At 40.4% G+C, this 16,377-nt stretch overlaps 1 protein-coding gene and 1 long non-coding RNA gene across 3 annotated transcripts in view; one reads left to right on the top strand and one right to left on the bottom strand.

Annotated features, from left to right (window-relative positions):
* The first annotated feature begins 4,505 nt into the window (after positions 1-4,505).
* LOC136429823 (TBC1 domain family member 14-like) overlaps positions 4,506-16,377 on the top strand; it is a 37,707-nt gene continuing 25,835 nt past the window's right edge. Inside the window, exon 1 of one of the 2 annotated variants that reach the window (XM_066419818.1) lies at positions 4,506-5,881. In XM_066419818.1, the coding sequence (XP_066275915.1) occupies positions 4,689-5,881 (1,193 nt within the window). In that variant the 5' untranslated portion in view covers positions 4,506-4,688. The remainder of the gene's footprint in view (positions 5,882-16,377) is intronic. The other variant, XM_066419819.1, reaches the window with a different exon arrangement.
* On the bottom strand, positions 7,403-8,393 carry LOC136429824 (uncharacterized). The gene is made up of 2 exons (XR_010754814.1): positions 8,029-8,393; positions 7,403-7,603 (listed from the first exon to the last, which is right to left on the bottom strand). It is a non-coding gene; the product is annotated as an uncharacterized lncRNA (long non-coding RNA).

Below are 16,377 nucleotides of genomic sequence, written 5' to 3' on the forward strand. Positions count from 1 at the left end.
TGTCCACGAGTTAAGAATTTTTTTTCTTAAGTAATTTTTTCTTAGAAAATTTATCTTGAAGTTGTAGCAAGATAATCCAAGAAACAGGAGAAGAAAAATCTTATATATTCTTAACATAACAAGAAGAATAATCTTGAAGTAAATAAAACCAAGAAATTTAGACTTGGATTTCTAGACATTCTTAATGGTTAAAAACTTGCTGAGAAATAGTTTCTTAACTTAATAGAATTAGGAAAGTGTTCCTTGTTATGAGAATTTCCATGGAAAAGATCATACAAATTCTTCAATATTTCTTTCTTATTCTTACTTGAAATTCTTAATATGAGAAAAGTTGTCCACGAGCTAAGAAAAAACAAGAAAACAAGAAAAACAAGAAAAATTATTTTTGTTAGTGTGCTAGCCTGGTCCCAGTCTCTACGGGTCGGCTTGAGTGTGTTTTACCGGGCCCAGTTTGCTAAATTGACCCGTTTCTGTCAGTCTGTCCAATGAGGTTTTATATAAAACCTCCTTGGTCTGTCTTAGCTGCTATATAGAGTTTCGCAGCCACCATAGTTTAGCAGCCACCGTAGTTTTGCCGCCGCCGTAGCTAACTACCCCTCGGGCGGGCTAATCTGTCTGGGCGGGCGGGCATCACTCACAGCCCCGCAGAGCCTGAACCGGGGAGCTCCCGACGGTATGGTTTCCAGGCTATGCACAGGCTATTATTAGGTTGGTCAGAGGAACGCGGGAATCCCATTCTCAACATTGACAAATATCTTTTATAGACAAGACTTAGTGATTTGTTAGATGTATTCTATAAGGCATGCAACTTGTGTCCATTAATTATATTCCCCTTCCAGTGGGAAGGGGGATATACTGTTTTTGCTTGCCTGTTCTTCTTCTTCTTCTTCTTTCTTCTTCTTCTTCTTCTTCTTCTTCTTCTGCCAAAAACCAAGTAGATGTGCGGTGGTAGCTGTACTAATGGTTTTGCAGAAAGTCATACATCATTACATGTATGTACCTTATGGTACAATGTACGGATGTTATATTTGAGATGTAGGTACTTATAGGAAAGGTGAATACACCTGACAATAAATTATGCTGATGAGGACCTAATTTGCATAATCTATGCATACACTTGTATTTCCCTTACCGTAAAAGCTGCGGATGTCATCTTTAAGATGTAGGTACCTTTAGGAAAGGTGAATGCACCTGGACATAAATTATGCTAATGAGGACCTCATTTGCATAATTTATGCAGAAACTTGTATTTCCCTTACCGTAAAAGCTGCACATGTCATATTTGAGATGTAGGTACCTTTAGGAAAGGTCAACACACCTGGCCATGAATTATGCTAATGAGGACCTCATTTGCATAATTTATGCATAAACTTCTATTTCCCTTACCATACAAGCTGCAGATGTCATATTTGAGATGTAGGTACCTTTAGGAAAGGTCAACACACCTGGCCATGAATTATGCTAATGAGGACCTCATTTCCATAATTTATGCATAAACTTCTATTTCCCTAACCGTAAAAGCTGCGGATGTCATCTTTAAGATGTAGGTACCTTTAGGAAAGGTGAATGCACCTGGACATGAATTATGCTAATAAGGGACTCATTTGCATAATCTATGCAGAAACTTGTATTTCCCTAACCGTAAAAGCTGCAGATTTAATATTTGAGATGTAGGTACCTTTAGGAAAGGTGAACACACCTGGCCATGAATTGTGCTAATGAGGACCTCATTTGCATAATTAATGCATAAACCTGTATTTCCCTTACCGTGAAAGCTACGGATGTCATATTTGAGATGTAGGTACCCTTTTGAAGGGTCATAAAACCTGGCCATAGATTATGCTAATGAGGGCCTCGTTTGCATAATTTATGCATATCCCTTACTGTAAAGGCTATGGATGTCATATTTCAGATGTAGGTACCTTTAGGAGAGGTGAACACACCTGTATGTAGATTATGGTAATGCGGACCTCATTTGCATAATTTATCTATAAACTTGTATTTCCCTTCCTGTAAAGGCTATGGATGTCATATTTGAGATGTAGGTACCTTTAGGAAAAGTTTAAAAACCTGGCCATAAATTATGCTAATGAGTGCCTTATGCATAAATTATGAATATCCCTCACCAAACAAACTTCGGATGTCATATTTGAGATGTAGGTACCTTTAGGAAAGGTGAACACACCTTACCATAAATTATGCTAATGCAGACCTCATTTTTTACACTAATAGTCCATGGTAAGTTACGTAAGGACAAAATATGACAAGATTGAATGCGTTTACGGTAATAACATAGATGTAGGCACAGAGGCATTTACTGTGACCGAGAAGTACGACCGCCTTTCTGATTTTTTGCCACGTTTGTGAATATTAGTCATCCAGAAAATTGAAGAATAAAATTTTGATTCAATCTTTACCAATGGATTACAATATGAAAATATAATGTTTAAGATAATGTTTAAGATGCCATTCCAACAACTTTCGTCAGTGATTCAATATATATATATATTTGCAGCAAATCTATTTTGAATCACTGACGAAAATTGTTGGAATGACATCTTAAACATCTTATATTTTCATGTTGTAATCCAGTGGTATAGATTGAATTGAATTTTCAAAAGTTCTGTATTGGAATACTAGAACGTCTTACATCTTGCATCCCTTTTTTCGTCATGTTATGCTTATTATCTACTAAGGAATTCTAACATGGTGTATATATGCACTACGTAAAGCAAGACACATTTCTACTGACAAAACCGTCTGACACGGATACAGTTCATTTTTTGCTCTTATAGAACATTTGCTGTTCCTTTTTGGTTGAGCAACAAACTATGTTAGCAAATAAGCGTGAAAGTTCATGATGATCCGGTATATATGGTACCTAGCGTTATGGAAAAGAATTCACTTCACTTCACTGAATTCCATCGTGAACTTTCGACCAGTCTTCTTCTTCGGGACAACCGAGGACCAACTAAATTTTTTATGTGCAGTATAAAGGTAACCGGTAGTCGTCGCTTCATGCACTCTTGTTATCCACACGTATTTTATCTGATCACGATCCATTATCAATATCTGTCTGAATTCAAGTACAAGTACATGAAATAGAATTCAGTGTGTAGGTGCAAGCTGCATAGATATAAGCTGCATGCGTAACATCAAACCAAGGACATTCTTGATCAAACGGACTGGTTTGATCCCCCTATTCTTATCGATAAGTTGGGCGGGGTCTTTTCATGCTGTGGGGCTCACCTCCTTTCATCTGAGTCGAGTGAGGAAATACTAGTAGGTGTAAACCGCCTTTCTCAAGGGCACAACATTCAGGGGTGCCAAAGCATTCGCACGAATTTTAGGAAATCCGTACACATTAGATGAAAAACGCACGAATCACCATGCGAAAACGTACGAATTTTATGAAAAACGTCTTTTTATCCAAACTTCTCCTTATAACTTCTGCCCAAGAACTAAGGCCCAATTTACACAAACAAAAACAATTTAAAGTGCCTTTTTGTGGAATATCAAACACAGCTTCGAAAAAAAACTAAAATTCTGGCCATTCCGCAGCCAAGCCTAGAAAAACGCAACTCTAATAGTTCCATGTTGCAATTGCCGTAGATCACACTGGATATAGTATTATAGTAACTAGAAATATTCTTATATAGAACTAGAACTAGAAATAGATACATTGTCACTGACGCTGTATAATAAAATCATTCATTCATTAACCCGATATACACGAGGAAAAGTAGCCAGGTTACCATGATACTGCTATCTGAGATTACTACCGGGGCTCCTGCGTTCGCTACGCTTAAAAAATCTATAGGGTAGCGAATGTAGGAGCCCCGATAGTAATAGGCTAGAGGAAAAGGGCCTGACCTGCTGACGTACGATTTAAGCTGAGTTGTTGTTGTTTTACTTGTTCTTGTTTTCACTTTCGGACGGGGTCCCGTGGGACTACTCTCCAAGCAGAGCATGGGTTTCGGCTGTTGTTTTTTTTACAAAAAAAATGACGAAGTAGAAAGCCCGACAAAAACGCCTACAAACACGTTAAAAACCAGCCGAAACCCATGCTCTGCTTGGAGAGTACCGCGGGACTCCCAGTGGCTTTATCTTTACTATACTGGACTCACTTGCAGGCGTAATAATCAAGCGGCCTCCGGTTGATCGTACGTAATCTCCAAGCAGATCTCCGTAGCTACGGAAGCGGTCGAGAGCCTGAGCGGAGAAAATCTAAAAACCGGGATGGCAACCAGTAATCTCCAAGCAGATCTATTAACAAAGACCGTATCCAACTGGCCGAGTTCTTATTGCAATCTTTAGGCTACTCGATTAGATCGCACGTCGCCCGGTGGGGATGCACTCGATGTTTTCAGGATTTAGATTTCGGCTTGAATCATGTGTATTTCTTCGTCAGGATGCTGGCGAAGTGTCTTGGAACTTTGTCACCTGAAATAAAATAATTCCACCGCTCGCAACCTACTACTGCAGTTCTGCGCAATGAATCCTGGGAAAACTTGAATCTCCGCCCCCTTCGCAACATTTCAAGATGGCCGTCCGTCTGTGGCAGTAGACACCGGTTTGTTTTCCTCCTGTTCAACCCGACTTTCCCCTCCTTTCCTCCACCGTTAGCTCTCGCGATCGGCACGTAGGCGAGTTTCCAACATCTATGGATGTCATAGAATGTAAAAGAGATGAAGAATTTAACCCGGGAAGACGGTAAGGGAGGTTTTAGGGCGGCGGAAAGCGGCGAAGTCCAAAGGCCGTCTGTGGTCGCTGGAGGAGAATTTTCTATCATGTCGGCGGAGGAAATAGAGAAGCGGAAGAGCAGTCTAGAGCGGGACCAGGTTTGTTTGGTAGCAGAGATCGCACGGATCGAAGACTCAAGCGAAGGCGAGGTTTTAAAGGCTTCCAAAGTGCCAAATTTGGAGGAAATTTTACGAGATGAGGAGAGGGTAGTAGTAGGGGAAGAGATGGACGGTACCAAGTGTGGAAACGGGGGTGGCGAACTCGCAGATCAAAACACAGCGGAGAAGACAGCGTCTTGCTTTGAGGAAATCGACTTGGAAGGACAACAGGAAGGCTGCCAAGACTGTTCACAACAAGAATCCAATAACTCGAAACAAATTAGACCTCCCGGGGCTAGCCGAGGAATCGCAACAGTTTCTGAAGCCAGTTCGGGGAAGGCTGATTTTAATGGAAGTCCAGAGGGTCACGGTTCGAATGCAAGTTTCACGGACGGCGAGGACACAGACATTGAAGACTTGCAACAAGGTCACGATTCTTCTCCAGAAAGTATATCAAATGGCTGCATTCTCGGTAACGCGAAGAACGGCGTGTATGAAAGTCGGCCGCGTAACGACAGCGAGAGTAGTGCCGGATTCGAAGCGGCGGCGGAGCACGATTCGCAGGGATACCCCGCACCCGTGTTGGAGGTCACGTGCGAGGAGGCTTACGTGGCGACCGTTTCTGCTCGCGACAGGAGGGTGTCCAGAACCTCGCTGGACACGAAGTCCGAAGACCTCGCGTTAGAGGGCGATCGTTTAGACCACGTTGAACCCGAAATCCGCCGCAAGTCGGCTACTATCCCCAGGACTAGCACAGACACGTCTTTAGCGCAAAGCGACGCGCAATCCTTCACGAGCATATCCAGTCTAAGCACGGAACTGTCCACGAGCGCGTCGATAAGCGACACCTCCCGTAGTAGCTCGTTAGTCGTAGACACAGAAGATGCGGGTTTCACCGACATCAGCTTGCAAGGAAAGACGATATTTCACGAGCGGAAGAGTTCGATCAGCAGCACAGGAAGCAGCTGCTTGGACGACAGCACGGCCGTGGTGCAAGGAGCCAAACCCAAGAGGCGTGGCTTGGGGATGTTCCTCTCAAAGTGAGTAGGGTGATTTTTCTTTCTTTCTTGCCTTAAATGCCCACAGTCTTGATGATGACCATTCTGGTATGTTGGGAAAGCCGTGTAAAGCGCCTTTCCCAAAGGCACAAGATCACAGCAGGATTCGAACCCGGGATCACTTGGTTTCTGAGCCGAACACGCTGCCGTTGTGCCACACGATCACACATTTTTGTCATTTGTCCATCATTGTTTTGTTCACAGCACAACAGGGTTGTCTCCAGGACCCGTCCCTTTATCCTGGAATGGAAATAAATTTGGGATAGAAAAAAAATCACTCCGCCTGTCCAAAAATCTGAACCACATGACATTGGATTGAGAAAATTTTATACTGTATTTGTAAGCTTAAAATGACAGATGGAGCAATGAAAATCAACAATGCGGGCTCCCAAGCAAGGAAAAAAAAAATTAAGCTGGAGACAGGTTTGGTATAAAAGTGAATTATATCTAGACTGGATCAGATCTCTTGAAATGTCATGCTGAAGTATAAACTGTGTCATAAAGAATTCCACATTCAATATGTAGCACAAGCAAAAGAAACACAACAAAGTGGGTAGTCAATAAAAAAAAGGAATTGAAAGCAAATTATATACAGCTCACAACATCCAACGTATTCAGCTACGAATATAGAAAATGTTTTGAATATATCTAAGCAACAATTTGAATTTTGATAAAAGCTTATAAACATTGACATAGCATCAAAGCCATTGTTGACATTCATAACAGCGTTGTACACCTTTGCATTGTGTAGAGACAAGGCAGCACATGGTTTATTGTCTGCCCTTGTTTACATGGTCATGATTGAATCAGTGTCAATCCATTGTCAATCATTTGACCCCTCCCACTGCCTAATTGGATTAATGGGGGAGGGATACTATTGGTAAGACAGCAAAGGAAAATACTACATAAAAGCAAGGACATTATATAGGAAGGACTGAGCACACAATCAGTCCCTATTCAAGAACCTTCGGTTCATGGTTGTAAAAATAATTAACACCTACATACGAATCACCCCCAGATTTGCATGTATTCCAAGCGGCCCACTATTGTAACACAAATTCAGAATGGCCAGACCAGGCGAAGGTGACTTTGTTTTTGAGTGATTTTCGAGACGATCGTCAAAAAACGGGGAAGCTGGAAGTCCCAAAAACCACACAAACATTTCGACAAAGCTACCCTATACCACTTTCACTTGCATGTTGTGTGATTTAAACAAGTTTATAAGAGAGCCGTCTTCACCAAGCACAAGATCAGGCAACACAACATATGTCCTTGTGTAGTGTATTCATAAGTTAGTTTTCTAAACGATCTGTATTTCTGAGTTACATATTTTTTTAAAAATCGTACCTCTTATATCCGTTTATAATTTTCTGCAACAATAGTCTGGCGTAACCGAACTGTGGGGAGGGGGGATCTTTATTCATCGCTACCGTCAGGCAAAAACACTTGCGTCAAGCTAGAATACCGACTAGAAAATTGAAGAAGAAACTATTACACTAGAGATTTATGAATTCAAGAAATCCATGTATTTATTAAATATTTACAGGTAGTGTTACATTTTACTAAAAACAGAATTTTGGAGGTTGGTTCCAACAAACAATTTGATGCGTAAATCTTTATCTATCTTCTGCGTTGTATTTTCGGCAGCGCTGTATCGTGGGACGTCGCTCTGGTGGTCATGCCCCTTCCACGGAAGTTTGCAATCTGCAAAAAAACACAAAGATCGGGAGTCGATAAGATTGGGAACCTACATGTTATATTAACAAAGATATGGATGTCATCAGGACATGTTCCCCGTGCAAGTGCTGGCATAACAAACGGCTTGGCTTTGCAAACAACCCCCGAAATACGGACATGTCCACTTTGTTGGCTCACCGTGCAAGTCCATCTACGGAATTTGTAAAAAATTGAGGAATGTTCTTGCTCAACGATCACAAAAAAATCGCTAGCGATCTGTAGTAAACTGTACAATAATGTTAACAAAAGCGTTCGAAGTTTTTTAAAAAAGCGTTTACTTATACACAAATAATGATGTAACTATGTTTTAGCAGCATAAATCTTTGAATGTTCTTACATGTTTTACAGACAAAAACTTTATGAGATTTCCACGAAAAAGCCTGTAAACTCACCAATCTTTACTCTACAGCGCCCGAACACATATCAAAATGGCCGCCAGCGTCTTCCCCAGAAGCTGCTGCTGTTTGCACACGTCACGTTTGCTTCCCAAATAAGGAAATCCGCGGAAACTACAGGCATCTCGCCCGTAGTTCGGGTAGGTTCGGGCCGTGTTCGGCCAGCATCGGAGCGCGTGACGTCATGATCGGGCTCATTTGCAGTGTTTTGGCGGGAAGACATGAATTGAACGGGGGAGCACAAAGGAGCGCCGCCGGAGGGCGGAAACAATAGATCGCCGCGGGGTTTGGCGGGTCTGTACAATAGCGCGCAGCGGGGGACTGACTCTGTGCTCAGTCCTTCCTATATAATGTCCTTGATAAAAGTGGTGTGTTTTTATATGGTATGAGCTAACTCAAAAAAGGAATACAGTTGTATAATTTTTCCATTCTTAAGTTTAAAAGGAAGCAGTTGGGTTTTGCTGCGTGTCTTTTTTGTCATCAAAGCACACACCGCAATCTCTTCACTGTTTGTTTATCAATTTGTTAAATCTCCTATACTGTAATTAAGTGTAAACAGAAGAAGCTTGATTAATGGGACAAAGAAGGATTAACCAAACTCATGTATAAACTGAAAAGTCTTTGGTCCAATTCTTTACTGTTTTGTAGGCTTGTAACTTTTAAATCGTACAGAAAGGGCTGTATTGGTCACTGTTGTGATCATCCCAATAATTTTTCTTTTTGTAGAATTATTCTATAGGTATGATATTCAGCTGCAAGTAGAAGTGTGTATATGATGAGGACTTCTATGTTACACTGTAAGTTGTTAATTGTTTGGAAGGATCTATTTAAAAACTGCAGTTTTATCATGATTCAAATATGTGTTTGATAGCTAACAGCTGAGCTTTGTCCCTATGACCATAGGTCACTAAGGCCTAGGAAAAAGATTCTTCCGGTTATCAGACCCTAGCAAAAACCCGACAACCCAAGCCTTTTTGGGGGGATCGACCAGTTGGTAAGGGACATTAAGTTTTAGATCTGAGTGATGAAAACATTGTAGAATGCTTTTCCAACATGTTCTCCTAATTTCCGTTGCAATAGAAATTTGTGCGTGTAAGTTTTAAAATGTAAAAATGTAAAGGTAGTCCCATAGCCTTTCAGACGCCATAGGGGCAGTGGGCTGTTATCTACTGTGTCTAGGGTACGGTATTGGAAGGAGGAGCCCAACCCTCTCCTTCCACTGTCTTTTACCACCCCAACCAAAGTCAGGTACCCATTTTTACACCTGGGTGGTGTGAGGCAAGTCCGAAGGGCACAACATTGGTGGCATATCAGAGGACTCGAATGCAGGACCCCTATGTTCTGGGCCAAACACCCAATTATACAGATATACGTTTGTACAACGTATATCTGTATAATTAGAAACAGTGTCTGTTGGATCGCTTCGATCAAAATTTAAAAAAAAAATGTTTTCAGGAGCAAGACCATAATATTGGAAACACAACATTGATTTTCCTAGGCCTACATGTAACTGCCCTAGATCTAAAACATGCCATAAACTGGTGTCTTCTGCCCCCAAAAGATAAAAGACATCAAAGTCCAGAGTACAATTTGGAATGAGACCAAAGTCTGACCATGTCAGATCTAGATTCTAGGTTTGACAACTACAATAAACAGATCCTGGCTGTCAATCATAATTAGCAGTTCGACCAATGAGATAGTCCTGGCATGTCCATCAAATTTTCAGCATTTCTACATTTAATTTTGCATGACTATGTTTTGATAGAGGTGGGTGGGGCCACTTCTAGTAATAATTTCTATATAGAAAAAATTGAAGTAGAATCGACTTATATGTAGTTACAGACGAAGCCACTTAATTGCACCTCGGATAAACGCACCTTCCATTTAATTGCACCGAATCCCAAAATCCAAAACCGGTTCCCATTCACTGCATTGTTAGTGACTCCGCATATCTGCACCACGCATGCTCACCAATGCCGGATAACTGCACCAATTTTTCTCAAAAATCCTCGACAAGTTAACTGAAAAGGTGCGCTAAAATCGGCAATGCAGTACAAATGAGCCGATACTTGCCTGTGTAAAGGCACAATACCGCCAATATGTTTAAAACTGTTTAGAGTAACAAAAGAAGGCGGTCTCCATTGACAGTTACGTTGATAGGAATCGTATGGGAGGTCCCGGGCGGGTCACCCGTAATCAGTAACCAAGTTTTAGTTTCAATTCCTAGTTTCATGGTGGTACATGATTTACGTAAATCGACAACTGCTTCTGTAACACAGAAACTGTTATTCCATGAGTGGCATGACGATGTTTCAGAATGCCTCCCCTGTAACATTACGCGTGTTGTAATGTGGTAGATCGCATCAAGGAGGTTATATGATCGCATGGAAAATGAAAGAATGCAAAATCAAAACAGGTTCGTAGTCATTTCTTTATTTTCAGCAAAGGGTCAATGAATAAAGTTAATAACTGAATAATTTCGTCTGTTTTCTTTGTGCTAGTGTTTCTGACTAACAATACACCCCCTCGCCCATGGTGGTGCGGTCCAGCTGGGCATTTCGCATAATTGCACCAGCCGGATAATTGCACCAAAAACGCTGACAAATGGGTGGTGCAGTTAAGCGGATTCTACTGTACATGAAATTTAGATGTTCAAGAAATCAATTTTTGTGTATGACTACCATGTAATGTTTCAGTAGTTTATGTTACTGATTGATATAAAGTATACATGTAGTCCTAATGAAAGAAAGCTTGCATCATCTTTTTAACCCAGAAATTGGTTTTCCCAGCACCTAAATTCTAATGTATTCCATCAAGCTAAGGCAACACCAATTTATTTCTTTGGTACACGGACATTCAAAGTAAAAACTCAGCAAAACTTTCCAAGATTAGAACAGAGGATAAGGTAAGAGGAAAATTTGTTATCCAAAGTAACACCTACCAACATAATTCCACCACCTTGAAAAGGTCCATCCAAACAGATCTCCAAGCCAACCTCCCCCAGTATAATGCACTCCTGTATATCTAAACTGTGCATACCTGGCGGGGTACTGCACTAGAGATCTCTCAAACCCACAGTGTTTCAAAGTGGTGGATTTATGTAACCCAGCAGATTAATATGATTATTAATGGAGGTTTTAAAGTTTTAGCTAAAACTCTGTTTTGACTTTGATATTCTAACTTAGCATATTTTTTTTCTTTAGATCCAAGAAACAACAATTGAACTGGTGTGGCCTAAAACATAGAGAAGTAATTCTAATTCTAGATGGATTTTCTATTAGCTGATGTGGCAGTTGACGGCTGTCATTGTTCTAGAGGTGGTCAAAGGTTTTGTGGACACGTTCTGATGTGGCAACACTCGAGTGACGTAAGCCTCGCTGGTATCGTCAAACGTAAGAGCGGTACGAAAGTTTGATGTCCGCTAGTCCGTGACTTAAGTTTGTTTATTGCAAATATTTGTACCCCCCTACCGTCATGACTTTCCCACAATGTAATATGGCAATACATGTATTACTACTAGTGACAGTCGCCATACCGTAAATGTTTAATTTTCACTGGGACTCAATTTTGTAGTAGAAGGAGAAAGAAGGTGTTTGCATACCCAGAGAGATGTGTTCAGTGGAAACAATTCTGTGATGCAGAAGTATACATTACAACAGAAACATGTCATGATTTTACGGTGGAGAAGTCTCTGCAAAAACTGCAAGAAGAAAACCGTTCAGCCGTTCATATTACGCTCCATCTTGCCTGTATCTATGATATGTAGATTCTGCTAGTGCTATCATCACTGATATTTGAATATACAACTGAAGCATTGAATCGATTGATAAACATATTTTTAAGGGTTTATTTCTCTTGTATATGTTACGTCCCTCGGATAGGATGTTAAATGGAGGTCCTGTGTTTGAGGAGAGCCACACCTGTAGCACGTTAAAGAACCCGCCGCACTTATCGAAAAGAGTAGGGGTCCTTCCTGGAGTGAATGGTTCAAAACCGACAGTCCTATGGCCGCACATGGGGCAATTGTCGTTTTGAGGTCACCTACGCGCTGAATGGCAGTCGCTACAGGCCCTTGCGATCTAGCCCTGCCAAATGTGCACTCCTCACAATTCAGCCCCTGGCTGCGAAGAGATCTAGTATTTGGCCTACACAATAACAATAACAGTCACCATAGTTGATCTGGAGACAAATTTATCCTCAATTCTTGTACTATATATCTTGTTTCATCTGATATATCAGTTAGAAGCAGGCAAGAACAAGGAATGATGTCATTTTCCTGTGGCCATACATGTCCTAATGGAGACAGATTACTGGGCAGCTGAACAAGCGTTTTCCAAATACAGTTGGGAAAAGGAACATTATAAGGGCTTGTATGAGTCACCCATTACAGGGTGCATCAACTATCCATTCTTACAGCTGTGTGGGGGGGGGGGGGCATTTGTCACCATACTCGTGTTCATCGGATAATCGTTTCTTATACTCAGACGTGACGCAAAGGGAAGGAATGTATATTTCATAGTGTTTTTATTCCATGCACAGGCAAGACATTAGTGAAGAATATTGTACTAATTTATAGGACGTCTCAAGGTAAATCTTATAAAAAATGTTACTGCCTAGATTTTTATGATATAGAAGATGCCAGTGTACTGAATGTATATTTTACAGTCTTCTTATTTCATACACAGACAAGTGCTGAATATTGTAGGAGGTTTCGTGGTAAATTGTTACCGCCTAGATTTTTATGATATGGAAGATGTACTGTAAAATCCTTAAAGTTTGCAGCACCTAAATGTCACGGCATGGTTAAAGTCGAGAGTTTGTATTATTACTACTGTTCATCAGATAATAATGTTTAGTAATAATGAATCAATGAATGTATATTTTCTAGTCTTCTTATGTCATGCACAGGCAAGTGAAGAATATTGTAGGTCTGTCCCCAGGTAAATCTTGTCAAAAATGTTACCGCCCAGATTTTTATGATATGAAGATGTACTGTAAAATCCTTTAAGTTTGCAGCACTTTAATTCCACGGAACAGTAAAAATTAAGAGTTTGTATTATCTTTATTACTAATGTTCATCAGATAATTGTTTCTAATTCTTACCCCACATGAGGCAAAGGGAATGAATGTATATTTTATACTATAGTCTTCTTATTTCATGCACAGGCAAGCACTGAATATTGTAGGAGGTTTCAGGGTAAATCTTATAGAAGAATGTTTCCACCTTGATTTTTATGATATGGAAGATGCCAGTGTACTGTAAAATCCATTAGGTTTGCAACATTTTAATTCCAGGGCAGGGTATAAAAATCAAGTTTGTATATTTCTGATATTGATACCTTAAGCTAGCCTAGTTTTTCATGTCAAACCCTGTTAAGATCCTTGTACATCAATCTATGCCTGTGTCACAGTGTGTGACAGCTCGGTTTATCCAATTCTAAATTAGGGGGTTTACGGTAGTACCTCTGTACATCCTATAGGCTATCATCATAGCAAGAGGGGTTCTTTGATTGGCCGCTCTTAAATCTAATTGACATCTGACTTAAAAGAATGACCTACATGAATGTACAGTATGTGGTTACTGGTAATCCTATGTTTCACATCAAGGTGTAGCACCGGTAGTTTGAAGTCAGTACTTTCAGTGGCCGTGGGTCTTGGATATTTCTTTCATGGACAAACAGTTAATTGGATGCCGGCTTGTTTGGTGAAAAGCGCAGCGCTGTTTCCAGGACCCGTCCCTCCGTCAAGGGACACAAATTTGCTTGTAAGAACGTACAACAATTTCACCCCGTCTGTCCAAAAAAGCTCAACTTAATGACATGAAATTAATGTATTTTCGTATGCTTAAAATGACAGATTTAAGAAATAAGATTAACAACATGGGCTCTCAAATTATGAGTGGGATTTTAAGCTGGAGACAGCACTGGTGGAAAGATATGTACAACTGTATATGTCAAACCCTGGGGGTATAACTATAAAGTAAGGGATACGGGATGCCCCAGTACATACCACACACCTTTAATTAGAGGGCTCGAGACATTCAAGACACATTTTCTGCATACATGCACATGTGCTGGTGACTTTCAAGATTACCTGCACTACATGGATTACAAGTACACAGCAAATTGTTTTAAATTTTCATTTAAAAAAACACAATATTTTAAGGTGTCTCTTACACTCTTTCGATTCTTAATTCTGTTATGCATCAGGATTAAAATAGCAACTGTGAACTGTATGGATGCACATACCCAGGACACTTGCATATGTATGGACATGTAGGTACATGTAGACATCCGAAATACCTGCACAGCTCCAATTTTACCTGCACTTGTAGTATACACCCAGTACATGGACCATCGCTGGTCAATTAAGTTCAGGTAGACACCAGAAATACCTGCACAGCTCTGATTTTACCTGCACTAACCTGTATATACCCATTACGTTAGGTGCAGGTAGACATCAGAAACACCTGCACATCTCTGATTTTACCTGCACTAACCTGTATATACCCATTACGTTAGGTGCAGGTAGACATCAGAAACACCTGCACAGCTCTGATTTTAGCTGCACTAACCTGTATATACCCATTACGTTAGGTGCAGGTAGACACCAGAAACACCTGCACAGCTCTAATTTTACCTGCACTAACCTGTATATACCCATTACGTTAGCTGCAGGTAGACATAAGAAACACCTGCACAGTTCTGATTTTACCTGCACTAACCTACGTGGTCTTTCCAGCCCCACCGTAATAACTTGATTTAAAAGGCCAGGGCTAAATCCTTACGTCACTTGTTAGCCCACTGTTTTAGGTCATCGATCGCCTACAGGAAAAATAGTTGTCGGACATATTCACTTCCTTTTGGTATGAGCGTGCTTTACTAGACATTGCTACTTTGACTTCGAATTCAGACTACACAGAAGACATGGAACCCAGTTTTTTGTCCAGTCTATGTGGAGAAAACTTGAAGTTACGACTGTGCGATGCGAGGTATTTTATTTTGACTTTTAATACCTTCCTTGCTTGGTAGGGTCTGGTGTTCTATTGTTTGGGGGAGGGGGGCATTCACTTCCGTAACATACAAGACTTCAAACATTTTGTTTGAAGTGCTGGTTTGAAAATAGAGAGATTTCCCACTTTGTAAGTTACTCAGAATATGATATCGAAGCCTTAAGATGTGTTATTGTTGGCTAGTATTGTTTGAAGCTTGCAGTTGGTTGTAGATTCTTATCTGTACAAGTTTAAAGTTTTCTTGTGTGTGTAATGCTTCTGTGTACACATTACACTATTGTCATACATTTGTACATCCTCATTGCTCCTATTCTTTCATCTGTGGGATTGCAACGGTTGCAAAAAGCAGTATGGGTAACTAAGGGATCAAAGTCTGCTATCTCTGCTTGCCTTGTTAGACAGTTTCAAATGTACTGGGAAAAGCAGTTAGCTTTAGCTGTCAGGTTTGTTTGTGCCAGTACCTGTTCAACCATGACACCCTCACAATAGTTGAATATTGTCACTGACAACATTGTCAAGAAACAAAGCACAGTCTAGACTTATGTTTTTCAGCTTAGGCGGGTAAGAACGCTGTGTTTTTTATTGCAGTTTTCGTAATAATTATTAGCCACCGTCCTTTTCTTTACTTTCCCATGGATGCTTTCTGTTTTTTCTGATGCACAAGCAACTTATCATGATCATCAATCAATAGTGTTTCAGGAAGAAGATATACATGTAGTTTGGTTAAGTTTCGACTACATATTTGAGTCTGAAGTGAATGTTTGCATCACTTGTCCACCAGTATTTATCACACAATTTAAAAAAAGTTTTATAGAAGTTACAAAAGTCAGATAGTTTCATGGAATCATGGACTATTTTAGTTGTTTCACAATTCAAGAACATTTACTGATCAAGTTGTACCAGTTGTTGCACTGTAATAGGCAACATCACCAACATGACATATATGGTACTGTATATGCTTGTTTCTCACAGTCAGCCATCTGGGATGTGTATTGTAGAATGTGTATTACAACTAATGCTGGGAAGTATAAGAACCCTCCTTAAAGTTTAACTTTCTACTAGGACCATGGTGTTAAGTTGCTTAAAATTCAATGTAGTGTTTTGTAAACAATGGGGCCATTATAAGGCTTTTTGGGACAAAGGTGTTGTTAAAAACCACCTGTCTGTATTGCCTTGTTGTTTATTGTGGCTGTAACAGTAAAAGTCGACAAACAAATCAGTGCAGGTCGAGTGTTTGCTGTAGGAAGTGCTCGGTTGTAAATGTGTGCTAAGGAGAGGATGTACCTGTATAACAGGGTAGAATATACCCCTGGTTAGATTGTACCTGGGTATGT

The sequence above is a fragment of the Branchiostoma lanceolatum genome, chromosome 3, assembly GCF_035083965.1.
Source record: "Branchiostoma lanceolatum isolate klBraLanc5 chromosome 3, klBraLanc5.hap2, whole genome shotgun sequence".
In the NCBI taxonomy this organism is placed as follows: Eukaryota; Metazoa; Chordata; class Leptocardii; order Amphioxiformes; family Branchiostomatidae; genus Branchiostoma; species Branchiostoma lanceolatum.